Consider the following 22,239-nt stretch of genomic DNA (forward strand, 5'->3'; position numbering starts at 1 on the left):
AGGTAATACAGATAAGCAGACCAAAACATAAATGAGGGCTGATTAGTATAATGGATAGATTAGCATAATGGATAAGCATGCAGGCTCTAGAGTCAGGATGACTGGATTCAAATCCAGCTCTCTAATGCAGTTGAAATTCCAGCATAGTTGAAATCATCTGCTTGTCCTGTGTCACATCTATGACATGCATTAGCTCATTTAATCCTCAAGACAATCTTACAAGGTAGTAATATAATCTCCAGTTCCCAGATGGGGACATGGACTCTTAGGTGAGAAACTTGCCCACAGCCTTTGAAGTAGAATGAAGATTTCAAACCTGGGGCCTCCCTGGTGGCGCAAGGGGTTAAGCATAGCATTAAGAAGCAATCCGCAGTCTCTGAGGCATGAGTTCGATCACCTGGCTGGCCAGGGAGCAACCCACATGGCACAGCAGACCTTTCCAGTCTCGCTTGCTGCTGCCCTCAGCAGTGTAATTCAGTCAGTCTACCTGTTCTGTTTCCCACTCTGCCTCTGGTGAATCCTCAGGAAACAAACCTTTTAGAACCAAAAGAATGGACTTCAAAATTGCATCTTAAGATTCAGTCCATACAGCTTCTACATAGGTGCTTATTCTATCATCCATGCTCTAAGGAACCCTCTGTGTTTTACCAATAGAATCTAATTGAACTGGGCATCTAATTCTCTCTGGTCTTTCAGCCCAGTAACACATTTAGAATAGTACTGCTGGGCCTCCTTGGTGATGCAGGGGTTAAAGCCTCAGCACTATCAAGTTTTCGCCAGCCACTGAGGCATGAGTTTGATCCCCAGCCAGGGAGCTAACCCACCTGGCGCAGCAGAGCTCTCCAGTCTCACCCACTCCTCCCCTCAGCAGTGTGCTTCCGTCAATCCGCCTGTGCTGCTCCCCACTCTGTCTCTGGGGAATCCTCTCACCCCCTTACCTCTGGTCTACACCTCAGTTCTTTTTTTTTTTTTTAAAGATTTATTTTTATTTATTTATACAAGCACTGGGCACAGTCAGAAGCGCGGGAGGGTGAGATAATTCCCCAGAGCCAGAGCAGGGAACAGAGCAGGCAGAAGGACTGAAGTACACTGCTGAGGGGAGCAGCGGGCGGCAGGAGAAGTCTGCGCGCCATGTGGGACCCTCCTCTGGGGCCAGGGAGCAGCCGGGGATCGAACCGGCACTGCAGAGGCTGCGGGCAGCTTCACAACCCAGTGCTCAACCTCTGCGCCACCGGGGAGGCCCTACACCTCAGTTCTTGTATACATACACAAATAAATAAAATAAATCTTAAAAAAAAAAAAGAAGGGTATTGCTGTCACTGTGGACAATGATGAGGACCACCCATTAGGGGTGACAAGATGGGGAAATGGAAAGAAGCTGATCCCCCAATGACTTTGTAAAGCTCATTCATCCTTGGGCTGCCAACTGTAATACCTTTTAATTAGAAGAGAAGTAACTTTTATATAAAAGGGCTTAAAAAAGGGTTTTACTCTAATAGATTGAAGGGATCCTAAAACTAAAATCAAAGTCTAGAGAGAATAAAGCAGGCCAAACTTCACAGCACTTTTTTCCAAACAATTTTATTCTCCTCTAGCCTCCCAAAAGGGGAAGGATTAAAATAAAATTTAAAAAAGGCCATTAAAAAATTAAGCTCCCCCCAACTTTAGCAATAAATACTGAAATGATATATACACATGAGGCTCAGGAAAGAGGCAAGAACAGGAATCTTGGGGTCTCTGTCCCATGGCAAGATCCCAACACTTTGACCAATTCCATGCTCTTTGCCTATAACATAGGAGCAATCAAAGAGGCAGGAGAGATATACAGGGGAGCATGTGGCCCCTAAAAGAGCTGAAACATGGTAACAGGAGAGAGAGAAGGGACACAACATGTTTTATAGGGGAGAGGAAGAGAAAGTCTTCATCTAAAACACCTCCCCCTCCCAGCTGAGTCATGTGTGTGGCCAGTCCGGCTACTGAATGTCCCGGTGCTCATCTCCTCGCCTCTACTCCCTCCTTAGCATGCGAGTCATTCACACTGTGGCCGTGATGCCACTGTGGCTGCAGCCTGGCTGCTGGAGCCCTGGGGCTTCCCATTCACCACCAGCAAGAGGGGTGTCTCCACACGAACACTGGAAAAGGAATAGTCCTAGAAAAGACAAACATGCAGAGTTTCATTACAGATCCTAAGACCAAAGAAACTCCAGCATGGAGTACGTGACCCTATTCCCCACTGTCCCCCACTCGGCATACTCACCCCTTACCTCCATTTCATTTTAAACAGTGTTGAGCTAACAGAGGGGATGTAATTCTTCCAAAGTTTTCAATCTTCACAATGAAAATCTGGGACAGTTAGGGTTCTAGCAGAGTCACTACATGAATGGGACAATTCTGATTCCAAACACACAGGTTTCTGGCAGTGCCTAACAAAAGGGGGTCACCAGGCTCAGAGTCCGCCCTTCCCGCAGGGCTTGTTAATGATACAGTCAGATACACGGTAGAAATGCTGAAAAGCGATTAGCCCAAGTATTTGTAAGGCTTGGCTCATATAAAGTTACTGCTCCCTTTCTATCAGAAGGAAGAAACAGAATAGGTGATGTAGATATTCCTAATAACAGAAATGACATCGGCTCACTTTATCCACACAAAGGTCCTTTAAGTTGTAAAGTGTTAAAAGATCTTCATTCAATACTATTCTAGTGGGAGTGTAAAGAAAGATCTTTTAGATCTAAAGACATAAATTAAAGAGTTCTCATAAATCAACTGTTTTAAATATCCTAGCAGGAATATGGGTAAGTAAAAAAAAAAAAATTATAAAAAGAACACAATCAATAAACATATGGCAAAATGTTCAATCTCACCAATAATCAAGAAAACAAATTAATATTAATGCTTAATATTAATGATTTACTTTTCATATAAAGCATCAAATAATTTTTCAAGGGATTCAACTCAGTATTTAGAAGAAAACTATAAGGAAACAAGTACATCCCCTGTTGATATTATAATTACTGGTACAATTTTCAAAAACATAATCTGACAATATGTATGAAAAAATCTTACAGTTTTGCATATGCTTTAGACCTAGAGTTCTTAGAAATTCATTTAAGAAAATAATCATCGATATGGACAAATAAATAAAAAAATTTTCTATACGTTATCCAACACATCAACAAAAAGAAATATAAAAACCATATGATAATATCAATAGATGCTGAGAAAGCTTTCGACAAAGTGCAACACCCATTCATGATAAAAGCCCTTGAAATTCTTGGGATACAAGGAACATACCGCAACATCATAAAGGCCATATATGACAAGCCAACAGCCAGTATCATTCTCAATGGCAAAAAGCTGAAAGCATTCCCATTAAGAGCTGGGACAAGACAAGGATGTCCACTCTCACCACTGCTTTTCAATATAATACTGGAAGTCCTAGCCAGAGCAATAAGACAAGAGAAAGACATACAAGGAATCCAAAGAGGAAAAGAAGAAGTCAAACTATCACTATTTGCAGATGATATGATAATATACATAGAGAACCCCAAAAACTCCACAGAAAAACTAAACTCATCAATCAGTTCAGTAAAGTGGCAGGATATAAAATCAACACGCAAAAATCAGTAGCCTTCCTATATACCAACAATAAATCTGAAGAAGAAGAAACAAAAAAAAATCCCTTTTACTATCGAAACAAAAAAAATCAAATACTTGGGAATAAATCTAACAAAAGAGGTAAAGGACCTATACAAAGATAACTATAAAACACTGTTAAAAGAAATAGAAGAAGACACAAAGAAATGGAAAGACATCCCCTGCTCATGGATTGGAAGAATAAACATTATTAAAATGGCCATCCTACCAAAAGCAATATACAGATTCAATGCTATTCCAATCAAAATTTCAATGTCATTCTTCAAAGAAATAGAACAATTATTGATGAAATTCATATGGAACCACAAAAAAAACCAAATAGCCAAAGCTCTCCTGAAAAAAAAAGAAGGGAATGGAGGCATCACACTCCCAAACTTCAAACTTTACTACAAAGCCATAATGATCAAAACTGCATGGTATTGGAACAAGAACAGACACACAGACCAATGGAATTGAATAGAAAATCCAGAAATAAACCCACAGATTTATGGTCAACTAATCTTTGACAAAGGAGCAAAGAATATGCATTGGAGCAAAGAAAGTCTGTTCAATAAATGGTGCTGGGAAAACTGGGTTGCTACATGCAAAAGAATGAAGCTTGACTACTACCTAACACCATGCACAAAAACCAACTCAAAATGGATTAAAGAACTAGACATAAGACCTGAAACCATAAAATACATAGAAGGAAATATAGGCGAAACACTCCATGATATGCACATCAAAGACATCTTTACAGACACATCACCCAAAGCAGTGATAGTGAAGGCAAAGATCAACAGCTGGGACTACATCAAATTAAAGAGCTTCTGCACAGCAAAAGAGACAATAACAAAAACAAAGAGAAACCCCACCGACTGGGAGAACATTTTTGCACACAACACTACCGATAAAGGACTGACCACAAAAATCTGCAAAGAGCTGATGAGACTCAACAAAAACAAAGAAAATAATCCAGTCAAAAAATGGGCAGAAGAGCTAAAAAGAAATTTCTCTGAAGAGGAAATGCAAATGGCCAACAGGCATATGAAAAAATGTTCACCATCACTTGTAATCAGGGAAATGCAAATCAAAACTACCATGAGATACCATCTTACACCAGTGAGAATGGCACATATTAAAAAAACTAGCAACAACAAATGTTGGCGAGGTTGTGGAGAAAGAGGAACTCTCCTGCACTGCTGGTGGGAGTGCAAACTGGTCCAACCACTATGGAGAGCTGTGTGGAGATTTCTTGACCTACTAAACATAGAGCTTCCATATGATCCAGCAATTCCACTCCTAGGTATTTACCCAAAGGACACAGAAACATCAATTCCAAAGAGCACCTGCACCCCTATGTTTATAGCAGCACTATTTACAATAACTAAGCTTTGGAAACAATACAAATGCCCAAAAATAGATGACTGGATCAAGAAGATGTGGTACATATACACCATGGAATATTACTCAGCCTTCAAAAAAGATAAACACATGCAATTTGCAGCAACATGGATGGAGCTGGAAGGGATAATGTTCAGCAAAATAAGCCAGAAAGAAAAAGAAAAATACAGGATGGTCTCACTCTAGCAGGATCTAGAAAACTTAAATAAGGGACCAGGAAAAAGAATAACTATAAGAAAGAAAATATCAAAATCAACAAATAACTATGAACCAGAGACACTCTATGGTGGGTGGGGAGCGGGGAAAGGAGGAATTGGGGTCAAAATAAGTGGGTTGTAATTGTATGGGGAATATAAAAATAGAATTTAAATTAAAAAAAAATTTACTATAGGCATAACTGGGAAAAATTGGACATAATCCAGATTTAGGTCCAGCAAATGTTTCCTATAAAGAGCCAAATATTAAATATTTTAGGCTTTGTGGGCCATACAATTTCTGTCACAAAACCATCTAACTCTGGGGCCTCCCCGGTGGCGCAGCGGTTCAGCGCTGGGTTGTGAAGCTGCCCGCAGCCTCTGCGGCGCCGGTTCGATCCCCGGCTGCTCCCCGGCCACCAGAGGAGGGTCCCACATGGCGCGCAGACCTCTCCTGCCGCCCGCTGCTCCCCTCAGCAGTGTACTTCGGTCCTTCTGCCTGCTCTGCTCCCCGCTCTGGCTCTAGTGAATTCTCTCACCCTCCTGTGCTTCTGACTATACCCAGTGCATGTATAAACGAAACAAACGAACAAACAAACAAATAAATAAATAAAACATGCCTCTATAAAAAAAAAAAAAAAAAAAAAAAAAAAAAAAAAAAAAGCGTTTCTCATTTAAAAAAAAAAAAAAAAAACCATCTAACTCTGACACCATAATGCAAAAGCAGTCACAGATAATAGTACACAAGTAAGCATGGCTATGTCCCAAACGAATTCACTTGTGGACACTTAAATGTGAATTTCCTATAACTTTCAGGTATCACAATTTTTTTGTGTGTTTGTTTTTTTTTTTTTTAATAGAGGCATGCTTTATTTATTTATTTAGTTTGTTTGTTTGTTTATACATGCACTGGGTACAGTCAGAAGCGCGGGAGGGTGAGAGAATTCACCAGAGCCAGAGCAGGGAGCAGAACAGGCAGAAGGACCGAAGTACACTGCTGAGGGGAGCAGCGGGCGGCAGGAGAGGTCTGCGCGCCACGTGGGACCCTCCTCCGATGGCCGGGGAGCAGCCGGGGATCGAACCGGCGCCGCAGAGGCCGCGGGCAGCTTCGCAACCCAGCGCTCAACCACTGCGCCACCGGGGAGGCCCTGTGTGTTTGTTTTTATACAAAAACAGGCTGAGGGAGATTTGGTCAGTTTGCTATAGCTTGCCAACCCCTAATCTAACTGGTAAAAAGTGGCTAAACACCTAATCTCATACAATTTTGATGAGGTTAAATGAGTCAGTACAGGCAGTAAAGGTCTTAGCTTAGTATCTAGTTGCCTGTTTAGTGTTCAAGAAATGTTAACTCTCATTATCATCTTCATTGCTACCTTCATATTGATTCAAAACAATGTGGTAAAATATGTAAAAGCACAGGAAATGTTCACAAACATTTGCATATCATATCCACTCTTTTAAAAAAATACATATGAATACGTGTGTATATATTTATGAAAAACACTGAAGGTATACATGCCAAACTGTTAACGAAATAACACCTGAGATATTTCAGTCCTTTTTTAAATTTCTTTTGTTTACCAGTTCTCCGTTTTAGTAAAAGTTATACATACATAAGCAAATATACATATATGTGTATATATGGGATATAACCCTAGCCATCACTCACCTTTCCCTTGTGCTGAATTCGGTGAAGCCGAAGGCTGGGCTCAGGGATGGCTACAGAGTCCCCAATGAGCACGCCCCAACTCTGCACCACATTATATACCATCACTGCATAACAAGGTCCATCTGAATCTACCAGGCCAAATGTACTGCAGGTTAAGATGGGTTAGAGAGGGGTGGGGTTGGAAAGGGAAAAAAGAGCAGAAATGGCAATTTTAAAACACTAGCAAAATAAATGAATGCCTTCTCACTTACTTATTTAGAATACCTATGACAATTACCATCAGCCACTATGAACATTTGAGTTTCATTTTGAATCCTCGTGCAAATAAAAAACCTTTGGGGGGATGAGAATAGGGACTGGGAAAGAACATGACAGAACTTCCTGGGGTGGTAGTAGTGGCAAGTGTGAGGGACAAAGGGGTGCACATTTGTCAAAACTTAGCAAATATAGTCTAAGAGTTGTACAGTTCATTGTATGTAAAATTTACATTAAAAAAAGTAAACAAATACTGAACTGTAATTAATGACTGCATGCTGGAATATTTATTTATTTATTTATGATAATGGTACTTTTTTTTTTAAAGATTTATTTTTTTATTTATTTATACAAGCATTGGGTACAGTCAGAAGCGCGGGAGGGTGAGAGAATTCACCAGAGCCAGAGCGGGGAACAGAATAGGCAGACTGATGTAATACACTGCTGAGGGGAGCAGCAGGCAGCAGGAGAGGTCTGCGCGCAATGTGGGACCCTCCTCCGGTGGCGGGGGAGCAGCCGGGGATCGAACCGGCTCTGCAGAGGCTGCGGGCAGCTTCGCAACCCAGCGCTCAACTGCTGTGCCACCGGGGAGGCCCCATGCAACAAAAATAAGATGGATCAATGGATGAAGAGAGAAATAGATAAATATGTGAAAAACAAAGAATAGCAAAATATTAACAAAATATAGGTAACTTGGTACAAAGGTGTTCACTGTAAGATTCTTCAATTTTACTAGATATTTGAAAAATTTTATGATGAAATATTGGAGGAAAAATACCAGTTATATCAATAAGCAGCAAAAGGATAGAGGGGTGAAAAGAGCTGTTCCAAAGCCTACAGAATAATCCCATGGTTGGAACAAAGGGCACAAGTGGGAAAGTAACAGAAGATCATGAAAAGAGGTAAGTAGGGAGCAAATGATGAAGGGCTTTCTATGCTGAGCTAAGCTCAGGAGTTCCAACTTTATCCTAAAAGCTACACAGTGCCAGAAGGGATTTTAAATAAGAAGAGGAAATGGTCATATGTGTATCTGGGAAACATTTCTCAGCACTGTAGAAGAGTAGAGGAAAAACAGGGAGCCAGAGACATGCCTGGAGAGGTGTTACGGGACTGAATTAAGTTACAGACAGAGCAGTAGGGGCAGAAAGGCAAGTCTATTGGCCATGGTGATTGCCTACACACAAGAGAATGGAGAAGTCTAGGACTTCTAGAAGCCTTGACTGAGAGACTGAGTAAAGGTGGTATACTGACTGACAAGGAATTCAGGGAGGAGAAGCCCAGTACCCAGTTGAGAGAAAGATGAGATGAGTAAAAGTGAATACAATGAGTTAGAGATTTCTGATTGGAGCCCAGAGGTAGTAGGATATAGAAATCCAAAACTCAGAAACGAGGCCTGGACTGGAGCTCCACATGTGAACACAGAGGAGGCAGCCAAAGTTTTAGATGGCATCACCAAATGAGATGAACTATAAATGAGCCAATAAAGAATCAGTCCTCGAGCCATCACCTGGCACACCTGATGTGTGCCAACACTGCAATCAATTTCCCCAGGTGAATTAAGTCAAAGCCTCAGAATCCTTCTATAGGTAAGTCGGGCCATCACCACCAAGTGATCAGTGTGTACCTACTTTCCACCCTGGTAAAGAGAAAAGGAACAAACAAAGTCTTCTGGAACTTACATTTAGAAACTGGGCAAAGAAAGAGAAACCAAGGAATGACAAAAAATTTATTCATTCTCAAGACACCCTAAAATCTGCCTTTGTCAGTCTCTCCTTCTCATTCTTTCATGCTCTAGGGTCTGCTTTAGCTACCTAAACTTTTCTCAACTATCTTCTGGCTCTTCAACTCCTCAAATACATACACCAGGAAAATGTCAAGAGAAAGATTAGGCATATAATGGGAATTGTTTAGCATTTAGTTTTGATAGAGCAGAGGGGAACGAAAGAGAACAGTAAGAATACTTCAGAATATTATGGAGCCATGTAGTAGAAGCCTCTGGATCCTAAAATCCAGAGATTTTAACTAACTGGGGATCCTAAAATATACAATTTCAGTAAGAAAAGAAAAAAAAGGAAACCAGCTGATCAGGGACTAGGAAGTGAGTAAAGGGCCAAGGAGTGATGGAACTAACAAAACCCTAATTTTTTAAGAGTTAAAATTTTTCTAAAGAAATATTCTTATTTCCTCTGCTAGACTATAAGTGCCCTTCACTTGGGTCCTTTACAATTCTTAGCAGATACTCAATAAATATTTGTTGAATAACATCCAAGATAACCTCCCCATCAGGTCTAGCAGGTGAGTTCTGAAAGTTCATCCTTCAGAACTGCCAAGGCATACTCAAGTCCAAAAGGACTGAGAATTCTTCCTTCAACCTCTATGATCATGAAAACACAAAGATGCAGAACTTCAAGGTTTCCATCTATCTTACGAAAAACAAAGCTGTCAAATTTCAGTTATTGATGAATAACAGCACCTAGCTTGGGTTAAAAAAGGGTGGTTGACAGACTGCAGAGAGACTATTTGACATTACCTAGGCAATAAATGCTCATGGTAAGGGAGGCAAATTCACTCATAGGTGGCCACTAACAGTGTCCTCAACTGTCAGAGAAAAACCAGGAAGTAAGAATAATTAGTTCAAAGAGATGAAAAAGAAGAAGGGCAAGAGAAACTCACAAGGGAACCTTCTCCTCTGTGGTAAGGCTGAACACCACCTTCCCCAGGACCACAGCACCACTGTTTACACCAGGCTGCAGCGTGCTCAGTGGCTTGAGCTCCAGGGTCATCTTCTGCCCAGAGGCTGACTGATAGCGGCCATCACCACAAGGGCCTAGATGTGCTGAGCGCAAGCTTCCCAGCATGCTCTGCAGTTTCTTGGTCTTCACCTTTCCCTGCAAAGGAAGAGTAAACAGAGAACACACTAGAGAATGGTCTCTCTAGGAGTCTAAGAGTCCCTCCCTCCCAATCTACCCAATTCTATAGGATCACAACTACCAAAACCTACTCTGTTCTTATTTTACTGACACACAGCAGAATAAAAAAGTAGGATTCAGCCTCATCTTTACCTTGCTGTCAAGGAGACTGGTTAATCTATTCAGAAATTGCAGGAGTTGCTGCTCTCGTTGTTGGGGCTCTGGCCAGGCAGGATCCAGTGCTGCAGCACGAGAGAAGCCTTCCAGGGCCTCCCCATAGTTTTCTTCATATTTATGTAACTGCACAAGAAGTAACATAAACCCCCCAATTATAAGTGTATTTGACATACTATGCCAGGAAGACATAATAGCACAATCTAGAGAAATGAACTGCTATCCTCCACAGCTGCTTTTCTGTCTACAATGAGCAGCCTGAGGCGCTGTTAACACCATCTATTCTTCTTCTTGGTCCAGATGATCACAGCCCCAAAGAAGGGACCATTTCAAAGATGCTAACTTCCAAACTCTAAAATAACAAGTTATCCTGTTTTTATATTTATACTCTCAGAGAAGTCTTCTAAACTGCCCTCCATCCTCTATATACCCTCCTCAGCCCCTTCTCTTTTCCCTCCAGTGATTTCTCCAAGTCAAAGGGTGGTGGCTCTTCCTAGAAATAACTTGTCTTTCTCTCATAGTTTGTATACAAAGTTGAATATTCAATTCTCTCACTGGTTAAGCTCTAGCTATAATATTTGACCTTCAGACCACCACCCCACAGATCTTACCGTTGCCCTATTCAGATGAAGATCAGGATTGCTGGAAGCCATTCTGTCAACCTTCTCCTACAGTGGGATAAAAACATCATCAGTGGATCCTATCTAGTCTTTTTTTTTTTTTTTAATTTTTTTTTAATAGAGGCATGTTTTATTTATTTATTTGTTTGTTTGTTTGTTTATTTGTTTATACATGCACTGGGTACAGTCAGAAGTGCGGGAGGGTGAGAGAATTCACCAGAGCCAGAGCGGGGAGCAGAGCAGGCAGAAGGACCGAAGTACACTGCTGAGGGGAGCAGCGGGCGGCAGGAGAGGTCTGCGTGCCATGTGGGACCCTCCTCCGGTGGCCGGGGAGCAGCTGGGGATTGAACCGGCGCCGCAGAGGCCGCAGGCAGCTTCGCAACCCAGCGCTCAACCGCTGCACCACCGGGGAGGCTTAAGAACAGCAATCCCCAATACCTCCTCGACCGATCGCTTCTCCCTCGAAACTTAAAGAAAATTTAAGTTTCTTCGTTGTCAAAATGTTACCTATATCCACACTGTCATACAGTAACTGCTGTGTGCTATATTACTCAGTCCACAAGGATACAAGGGTTTTTGTATGTACAATGAAACTTTAAACTGATTATAATTTATCCATGCAATAACTTAAAGATAGAAGAAATACATGAAAACATTCTGATAAAAAAAATTTATTATGAGATGCTGGTATAAATGAGAAAAGCCTAGGAAATAAATAATGCTAACTTAATGCATTTTCTCTGTCCATAGCCTGGCTCCAGACCTAAGCAGCGTATTTCTATATCTAAGCTTCCTTAAAACCCTCTTTCAAGATCAAAATCTGATTCTCTAATTTTAAAAGATGACCAGAAACTACATAGCAGTGCAGACAAATGTGTGTGAAACTGCCAGCTCTGTTCATGGATATGCTCATTTTATTTTCTATATTTGATTCACTGCCTGGCACACTGCAAAAGCACAGACAACATGAATTAAAATACTTAAATGGTTGGTTAAATATGTTTAAAACTGCATGGTTTTTGTTTCATTTTGGCTTTTTAATGTTTGGTGCATGCTTTTATATATATTTATATTGGTAAATATTTGTGGGTGTAGCATAAAGGTTGCTTGATCGCCCTGGGGCAATACTGATGTGCCTTGCGCCCCAGGAACTAATGAACTCCTTGTTAATAAGATTAGAGCCATGGGTGGGAGTTGGGTATATACTCCCCCTTGAGTATATAATCCAGTGTTCAGTTTGACCCACCCTTGCCTGTCAATAAAGAGGCCAGGATCCTGCTCTTGGAAGGATCCTGCATCCTAGAGCCGCTCCACGACTCCTGTTTATCTTCTTCGGTGTTGTTGATGCAACCAAACATTGCCATATTTCATTTGAGAATAAGATTTCAGTTTTGTTTTCAATTAGACTTCTTTTTTTAATTGAGGTAACATTGGTTTACAACACTGTATTTGTCTTAGGAGCAACAGGTTCAAATCTCTACAAAGGTATGTTTTCACACCATGCCCACCACTACAGCTCCAATAATCCTCCACCCTGCTCCACTGGACATCTCCCTCCTTTATTCCCACTTTATCACACTCCTTCATTTTTGCAGTCAGTCATCAAGGGATTGTTACTGATTTGGTTTTATCTGACTGTTTTGTTTCTCTAGATGCCACACATATATGAAACTAACCAGTATTTGCCTTTTTCCATATGACTTATTTCGCTTAGCACAGGCCTCTTCAGTTCCATCCATGTCGTTGCCAATGGCAAGAGTTCAAGATTTTTTTATACCTGAGTAGTATTCCATTGTGTATAATACCATATTAAAAATGCAGGTTTGATTGAAGAATTAAAAGCAACTAGTTAGCAGTTGCCGAATATAAAATTTGAAAGGAGTACACCCTATTGCTTTTTAAAATGTAAACATCCACCAAATAAAGAAGTTAGAGTAAAACATAATTCCTCTGCCTAAAAGTCCCGATTGAGAAAAGAACTATCCCTAAACTGAAAACATGAATATAAGGAACCTTTATTTTTCCATGTAGAACAAAATAAGTAATGGTATGCTAAAAAAAAGAAAAAAAAGCAATTCTCTGTGTTAAGAGAAACAAGAATGCAAATGGAAGGTGATTATGAGAGCTAAATAAAAAGTGCTCAGAAGGTCAATGGGAACCTTCTAATAATTGGTAATCAAGTTCTCTAACTCTGAAGGTAACCCCCATGCAATTGGCTGTTGATATAAAAATGGCCTGAAAGTAAAAGCATGAGCCGTAGTGAATTAATCACTAGGAAATTATACTCAACAGATTATACATTGTTTTCTAGTTTAGCCTGTGGGAAATCCAGAGCAATGCTTTGTAAGTGTTAATCTGAGGAAGCACTTGATTTATTCTTACATATTAGAATTTTCAGTTTTCTTTAAAAATGTAGACAAATACTAATAAGCATTATTTTGACATACACTTTTTTCCTATTAAAAAAAAAAAAAAGATGAACATGTTGGGATGGGCTCGGTGATTTAGTAATGCCTGCCTAAAAGAAATCTAGATAGCTCAAAGAGCTATCTAGCACTGAGATACCACACTGCAAGTAGTTGCAAATTCTCAAGTTATAAGAAGAAATAAGTCACTTCTGCAGACATATCTTTGCAAAACCATACACACTGGATGCCAGCAAACACTGCCCATGTTGCTCTGCCACAAGGAAAACTAAATGACACTCTTGCTTCTATTGCTACCTTTATACATCTGGCTGAATTAACCGTAAGTACTTACTGCTTGGGCATAGGCACTGAGGGCCTGCTGCGAGATCTTTGGGTTCTGGCCAGTATTGAAGTAAAGAGAAAGGTATGCATTCCCCAGAATATCTGAAAGAGAAACACGAAGTTTCCAGTTCTATATGTAAGAGTCTGCAAGTTGCCAGTCCATTCTGACAAAAAGCTAAACAGACTGAAAAATCTGTAAGTCTTCTCGAATCCGTAAGAGAAGGGTCAGCACAGGGCAAATCAATGCTCCCAGGACTGGAGAGACAAGACAGGTGAATAAAGGGAGCCAGAAACTCACTAGTTGTCACAGGAAACTGCACTGGGGTAGGAAAACCTGCACTGTCATTGACAAATTGCTAGATGTCAGCCTGTACAAGGGCTGGAGTTAAAAACTTCAGTGGGACACAGTCATAAGAGCCCCCACAATATTATGAGATTTACCTCTAGAAGCTTGACCAGATTCCCATAGCAAATACTGAAGAAAAATTCCCTCCCACTTTTGGCATGGGGGAGAGAAAAAGGAACTATTTTGAAACATGCTAGTTTGATCTGTTCTTATTAAGAAGGTCTGTCCCCAGAAGAAACTAGTTAACTAGATTCTAACCTATGAGGGTTGCAGCCTTCCACATGAGGAAAGGGAAATATACAACTACAGTCCATTCAACTATCCTGCCCATAGGCGGCAGAAAAAAAGTGAGGAACACAAGGTAGATCACCTCAGGGCCCAAGTTCAAGATATAACCTACTTTGGTCACTCAAATGACTATTTGAAAGGCCTCACATCTGACCCAAACTTGCAATGATTCAGTGAACCCCAAATTCCACTGGCATAAAGAGGAAAACATGGACCCAAGGAGAAAACTTGGAGCCAAGGAGACTGTTCAAAAGCCCTGCCTTGTTTAAACATAAACCTCCTCTCTTGGATCAAGAGAACCAAGAGTTCCTACAATAGTGGTTCATCAAAATACCTTTCAACCTTCTTCAAAACAAAGATGCCCTGGCTTCACGCTCAGAGTCAGACTGAACAGGTGGGCTCCAGATGATTCTGGTGTATAGCCACGGTTCAGAACCACTGCTCTAGAAACTTAGTGGAGATGGTTTGAGAGCACTTACACCAGGAACGGCCGTCATGGATATCCATCTGCACAGCCAGTTTAGCTTGCTGGACACTGTCCATGACGTGGCGAGAATGTTCATCTCCAGAATCAGTTCTCAGCTGGCGAAGCACCATTGACAGGTTTTGAAGGGAGACTTTGTTCTTGCGCTGCGAATGGAGAAGAGATATGATCAACTTTCTGAGTCTATTTCCCCCTTCCTGATCCATCTCAAACTTCCTCTAAATCTAATGTTTCATATTAATTCTTAATGTCATCTTTATCTTAGGTGCCCCCCCTACAAGGATGAACTTAGTTACTAACTTTGCTTTGCTTTCATCTGTCCTGAACTTGATTCCTCCATCTTCTTCTTTGCTTAGAAACCTGTCCCTGTTTTCCTCAACCATATCTGCCTCCTTCCCCGCCACCACCCTCTTATTCTATTCTCCTAATTCCAATTCAGTTCTACTCTCATATTCACATCCTAGGGAAAAATCACAGAACCACAAGAATCCCATCCTTCCTGTGTTTTCCAGGGGAACAGTAAGAGGCTCACATGGGTGAGGGCTCCTGAGAAGCAAGTGTGGGCAGCAGCAACATCCCCTTTCTTCCAGTACACTTCACCCAGATGGTTCCAGGCTTCCACCAGCTCGGGCTCCAGCTTCACAGCCTTTGACAGAAGCTCCTCAGCCTTTGCGCTGTAGTCAGGCGTCACATTCAGTGCCTTCCCAGTTAGCATCAGAACCTGTGCCTTGCCCTGGACAGAACCTAGAAGGGGAAAAGATAAGGGAATTGGAAAAACCCAAGCAGTCTTATAGGACACTTTCTCTCAAAGAATAACCCCAAGCCAGCTATAGAAATCAAACAGTTGAGGATTATCTCCAAGAACAAACCATTCACTAAAAACCTACTAATATGCAGAGTACTACATGAGATAATGGGGTAACAAAGAAAGCATGATTCCTACCTTTGAAGGACTTACAATCTAGAGCAGAGAAAGTATACACATGGAAAATTAAACCAACAAAGGAAGGAGTGTGTATCATATACCCAAAGGATGGATTTTAAAAAGTAAAAAGAGAGAGCCTCCCTGGTGGCCTAGGGGTTAAGTCTCAGCACTTTCAGTTCAATCCCCAGGCAGGGAGCTAACCCACATATGGCACACCAGACCTCTCCTGTCTTGCCCGCTGCTCCCCTCAGCAGTGTGTTTCAGTAAATCCACCTGTTCTGCTCCCCACTCTGTCTCTGGTGAATCCTCACCCCCTGCACCTCTGGCCCATACCCCAGTTTTTGTACACAAAAATAAATAAAAAATTTTAAAAAGTAAAAAGACCTCCAAGTTAGAAAATGTAAACAAAGACACAGAGACAGGAATACATATATGATGTTCATGGGATAATGAACTAAAGGCAAAAAGTTCAGCTATGACGACTACCACAATAGATCAAACAATAAGTACATTTTTCTGTTTCATGGCATTTTCTATAATGAAATTTTAGTAAAAGTTGTTCAGAGGGCTGAAAGGTTGCCATCCCGCACAGGGCCTTTAGAAGAATTATTCTGCTGTACCATCCTGAAGGGGACACAAAAAATATCAGAGTGTCAAGAGAAAGAACAAAACGCTATCATTTAGGGAGGGGTGTAGGGGGTAGCATGCTTTTTTTCGAACTCATACCCACTACTTTCTCCATTTGGTGCAAAGTCTTCTCCATCTCCTCCCGCACATCCTGCTGCTTCTTCCCAGCATCCTCAACACTATGTGTCTCGAAATAGCAGTCTCGAAATGAGTAGAGTTGATCCACCAGTTCCTAGGAAGCGTGAGGATGGCATCATTAAGTGGAAAGAACACTAGACAAGAAAATGGGAGGCTGGCTTGCCATATCAGTTCTTGGTCTAGAAATAGTGAGTCTCTGTCTCAACTACCAGTGGCACAAGAAACAAATGGAAGCAGCAAGTACATTTCTATCAAAATGCCACAGGCCATGAAGGAAATAGCCAGGGACCCACCCTCTCTCATGCTATCCCATGTCAGTCTCTGGAACAAGATGATAGTTCTTTCTCTCCCGGCCACGATAGGGCTTCCAATATGACGAAGGCCTTCCCATACCAAAGCCAGGGAGGGGGAAACTCTTTGCAACTGAGATAAAACAAAAGTTAGTAAGATCATATTATCCAGTACTGGCCTCAACATATAAAACTTTAAAATTTACCCTTAACACTGGAATTCCTAGCAAATCCACTTTTGCTGGTATCTGAAAAATGACTTTTGTGAATATGGTAAACATGTGAGAGTCACTATTGTCACTGATCAACAGACCAATTTAAGTTTAAAAAACCTTGATTTTTTTCAAATTTTGTTCTTTAAATACTTGTGGTTTTGTTTTGCTTAGTTTTTGTCAAGTCACCCTCTGTCTCTTTTGTGCTCTTTCCAAGTAAATGTTCTTCCTCTTTCCTCTTTTAAACACTCCTATCTCCAAGTCTTGTGATGTCAGTCAAAGCCTTTCCATTACCATTCTTTCCTGAAATCAAACAGCAGCAGAAATATATAACTCAGTTCTACCAAGTCCTCACTACTTTCAGAGCACATCCTAAATCCACCACCTGTCTTAACTCCACCGTGACTCTCCTGGACTACCTGCCTGGACTACTGTTAATTGGTTATCTGGTTTCTAGTCTTTCCCATTCTCCTCACTATAGTTACAGTGACCTTAAAGAAATACAAAACATCACAAACTCTCAGATGGTTTCCCACTGCAGACAGAATAAAATGCATCTCCTTAGCATGGTTTAGAAAACTGTATGTTCTGACCTCCCACTACTCATCTTGCCACAAACTACACTTCTTTTTTTTTTTTTTTTTTTTTTTTTTTTTTAATGAAAATGAACTTTAATACAATTAGGAAACAATACAGGAAAAGCAAAGAATATAGTTTCTAAATCAAGCACCCAATGTTACCCGTCCCCTCGTGGGTAAAAGTCCACCCGAACGGGATTGGCCCAGAGCAAGGCCCGAAAGCCTGCCACAAGTCTAAAGCACCTTTCAGTGGGGACCCACAGAAAAGGATCAGAAACAACCAGACAAGTCTTGGAGGAAAAGAGCAAAATCAAAATCAAGACAAAAGTTGCTACTGTTATCTTCCCAGGGGTCTCACCCACATCTGTGTTAACCAGACCACGACCAAAAGGCAAGTGCAGCTTCTTCACGTGTTTCTCTGCTCCATGTGCCTCCAGGTCTCCTTCTGGCTCTCCATCCTGTTTCCTTCCTTCCTCAATCTGCTCTGCAGCTTCTTCTCTCCCTGCTCAGCTCCACGATCCCATGGGTGGGGCAGGAAACCTGGAACTTACCCCCTTCCTGGGGACCACCCTGTTAAACCTGCAGATCCCCAGCCCTCACTTGGTGATTGAAAACATAACTCCAAGCCTTTTGTGACTTCTCCAGGGACTCCATTTCTGTGGCACCATCTTGCAATTATAGAAACTCCTGCCCTCAACAGGCTTGTTTTATATTGGGGTGCTGTATCTGCCTTCTATATGGAGAAAAGTCTGCATTTCAGTCTTTTCTTCCCTGTGTTTCTGAGTCTAAGCCCTGATTTCCAACTAGCTGAGAAACTCAAGGAATGGAAACGCCATAATAAAACTATCACCCTCCCTGCCTCATCCTATTGGGGAGGGAGTCTAGACTTGTCACAATCCTCTAACCTCACCCCTTTTTTTTTTTTTTTTCATGCTCAAGCATATTTATTTTTTATTTTTTTTTTTGTTTTTTTTGTTTTTCATTTTTTTTTTTATTAGATAATAAATTTTATTGTTATATTCCCCATACAATTGCAGCGCCCCCATTCTTACCCCAATCCCTCCCCTCCCGCCCCTGCCCCCCTAAAAGTGTCTCTGGTTCATAGTTTTTTGTTGATTTTGATTTTCACTTTCTTATAGTTATTCATTTTCCTGGTCCCTTATTTAAGTTTTCTAGATTCCTGCTATGAGTGAGACCATCCGGTATTTTTCTTTTTCTTTTTGGCTTATTTCACTGAGCATGATCCCTTCCAGCGCCATCCATGTTGCTGCAAATTGCATGTGTTTATCTTTTTTGAATGCTGAGTAATATTCCATGGTGTATATGTACCACATCTTCTTGATCCAGTCATCTATTTTTGGGCATTTGGGTTGTTTCCAAAGCTTAGCTATTGTAAACAGTGCTGCTATAAACATAGGGGTGCAGGTGTTCTTTGGAATTGATGTTTCTGTGTCCTTTGGGTAAATACCTAGGAGTGGAATTGCTGGATCATATGGAAGCTCTATGACAAACTACACTTCTTACCACTCTCCCTCCACAATACTCAAGGCTGTCATTACACACTGGCTTTCATTCAGTTCCTCAAATCCACCAAACTTAATCCCACCTTGGGGCCTTAATCCTACCGACTGCTCCCTATGCCTGGCACTCTTTTCCCAGACCTTTGCAGGCTCATTCCTCATCATTTAGATCTCAGTTCAACTCGGAAAGACTTTCCCTGACTGCCAAAATTAAAGTAACCCCTTCCTCCTCTGACCCAATACTAAATCACACTTTTCTTCACAGTACTTACCAATTGAAGTTATGCAGCCTATTCATTAATTATTTGTTGTGTCTCCTCACCATTAGAATATAAGCTCCTTGAAGGTTCCTCAAAGCACTAAAAATTGATCTACCATATGATTCAGCAATTCCACTCCTAGGAATCTACCCAAAGGACACAAAAACACTAATTTGAAAGGAAAACTGTACTCCTATGTTTATTGCAGCACTATTTACAATAGCTCATATATTGAAATAACCCAAATGCCCCAAAAAAGATGACTGGATCAAGATGTGATATACAGATACAATGGAATACTACTCGGCAGTCAAAAAAGATAAACTCATGCCATTTGCAGCAACATCAATTGAGTGGGAAGGGATTATGCTAAGTGAAATAAGTCAGAAGGAAAAAGAAAATATCAGGGCCTCCCTGGTGGCACAAGGGATTAAGATGCAACCTATGAAGCTATCCGCAGCCACTGTAGCACGAGTTCGATCCCCAGCCAGGGAGGAACCCGCATGGCGCAGCAGACCTCTCCAGTCTCGCCCGCTGCTCCCCTCAGCAGTGTATTTTCGTCAATCTGCCTGTTCTGTTCCCCACTCTGTCTCTGGTGAATCCTCTCACCCCCCACACCTCCAGCCTGTACCCCAGTTCTTGTATGCATAAATAAATAAATCTTTAAAAAAAAAGAGAGAGAAGAAAATATCAGATGGTTTCACTTATAGGTGGAATATAGGGAAATGGAACAAAGGGTCAGGAAAAAGACAAAACTTGCAAGGTGACCATAGATCTCAGGCATATAGCATAGGGAGGGAGAGGGGTCAAAACAGAGCACAAGGGACTATGCTGATGGTTCACAGGTGCCATGGTGGTGGGAGAACTACCGGTAACACATCTGAAGGAAGAAATGAAATCTATAAATATGAACAACAATGTAAGAAAATAAATGTGATTATTTTAAAAAAGAATATAAGCCCATGACAGGAGAGGATTAATCTGTTTTGTTTAGACCTTTATCTGAGCACTACAACAGGGCCTGGGACATGATATGCCCTCATCAAATATGTTGACTGAATTAACTAATGAGTCATCCCTGTCTCTAACAAATACTTAGGTGTTATATTGGGTTGTGGGAAAAGTCATGATGCATTTTTGCATAGAAAACATAGGAAAAAATATGTCATGACTTTTCTGACAACCCAATACTTAAAATCCTACCCAGAAGACCAGAGGACAAGAATGTTCTAAGTGTTTTTCAAATTTTATTGTATGTATAATTTCCAGCACCCAGTCTGCACAGATTCTGATTTTAACAGTTTTAGCAGAACTCAAAATTCTGCATTTTAATAAATCTCCTAGAGGAGAGTAAAAGAAAATGATGTGTAAAAACATACTTGCCCAAGTTCCTTTTCTACACTCCTATACCCTAAAGCGTCTATAACAATGAAATCCCTATGGAGAGCAAGATTGCTATACTTTTCCTCTCCTCTACTCCATTCCTGTAGTCCCCGGCATCATTGCCACCCATCTCAAGCCACCCCAAGTATCCTCTACCAAGCCATCTACCACAAATGACGCCAAAACAGTGCCTGGCAAAAAGTACAGCCCATTTTCTTTTGTCCTACAATCAGCATGGCTGCAAAATCAGGAATTTTAGAGAGGGCCTTATTCTTTGTTTTTAGTTATTGAAGCAAACATGGAAGAAATTGGCTTTGTTGTTTGTTGGAGTGAACATTTTTAATAACTTTTCTCATGACAAAATCAATATACATGTTGTTAAAATTCAAATAGCTACATATAAAAAAATGCAAAAATGTCCTCCTAATCTCTCGAAACAATATGGAATTTTTTCTATTCATATACAAACATATACACGAACAATATTTCTAATATGGAGCCAGGATAAGAATCTCTGATTTCAGCCAGGCACTAGAAAAATAAAAACAAATTAATCAAAATCAACTAGAAGTGAGATAAAGCTCACACTCTTAAAAATGCTATTATTTTAACCTATACCCTACCAATGGAAGCCTTTAAGCAAGTTACAAGCCTGTCATAGGGCCAGTGTCAAATTCCACACTGCTTTAGAACACAAAGAAATTAGTTTCTGCTGTTTAAGAAAAATCTTGGGTCATTCAAAAAAAGGTAAAAAGTCAAGCAGTTACTTAGCGCCTCCCTACCAAATACAAAACACTAAATCCAAGTCACAACCACAGTCATCTGTGGCCTGAATTGAGTCTGGACCCCTCTGCATCTGACCCCAAATTGAAACTGCACAGTTTGCAAAAATACCAAAACTGCTAAATCAAAATTATCAAAACTGCTAAATCCTCAGGGGAAAACTAGGATACCTGTGGTGCAAGCCTTTACTATGACTGCTGCCAATTTCAAAGCAGAAACGTACTGAAGAAATGGCCTCTGCGGGGATCAGGTAATAATAGCCCCTGCAGAACTGCCATACACGTGTATGCTACTAGTTATGAGTGAATCCAGAAAAGAGAGAAAAAAAACTTCCTAAGAATGTACAAAAATAAAGTTAGTAGCAACAAATCCTATCCCGCACAGGACCGAAAACAAGTGCAGTTCGGCCAGCAGCCGAGGTCCCAACAGTGGCTGCGCCCCTCCCCTGGCGGAGGAGGCTCCCCAGCCCGCAGCGGCTGCACCCACGGGAGTTGTTATAGTAACCGCAGTGACACAAGCCACGTCGTGTGCGTGCCGAGGAATTCGGAGACACTGCATACACTGGGCTCCCTGCTTCTTCCCGAGCAGCAGAAGCACATAGAGATCTCAATCCACGAACCCACCTGCAATTTCTGCAAAATCGGCTTGACTTCTTCCTCTTCATCAGCCATCATTTCCCAGCCGCTCTCGGCTTCTCCGCCCCAACTTTACGACCACAGAGACTCACACCCACTCGCTTCGCGGAGCCACAGCGACATCTAGAGCACTGGAGGCTCACCTGCCCCTGCGTAGAGAAG

General features: G+C 41.2%; 1 protein-coding gene across 1 annotated transcript; it reads right to left on the reverse strand.

Moving 5' to 3' along the window:
• Positions 1-1,209: 1,209 nt before the first annotated feature.
• Positions 1,210-22,165, reverse strand: TTC5 (tetratricopeptide repeat domain 5). Its single transcript, XM_037502925.2, has 10 exons — positions 22,066-22,165; positions 16,378-16,510; positions 15,259-15,470; positions 14,722-14,872; positions 13,619-13,710; positions 10,850-10,906; positions 10,218-10,364; positions 9,829-10,043; positions 6,901-7,045; positions 1,210-2,149 (listed from the first exon to the last, which is right to left on the reverse strand). The coding sequence occupies exons 1-10, from the start codon at positions 22,114-22,116 to the stop codon at positions 2,030-2,032; spliced, it is 1,323 nt and encodes a 440-aa protein (XP_037358822.1). The 5' UTR covers positions 22,117-22,165; the 3' UTR covers positions 1,210-2,029.
• Positions 22,166-22,239: the final 74 nt, after the last annotated feature.

The sequence above is a fragment of the Talpa occidentalis genome, unplaced genomic scaffold (assembly GCF_014898055.3).
Source record: "Talpa occidentalis isolate TD23 unplaced genomic scaffold, MPIMG_talOcc4v2.1 talOcc4.11, whole genome shotgun sequence".
NCBI lineage: Eukaryota > Metazoa > Chordata > Mammalia > Eulipotyphla > Talpidae > Talpa > Talpa occidentalis.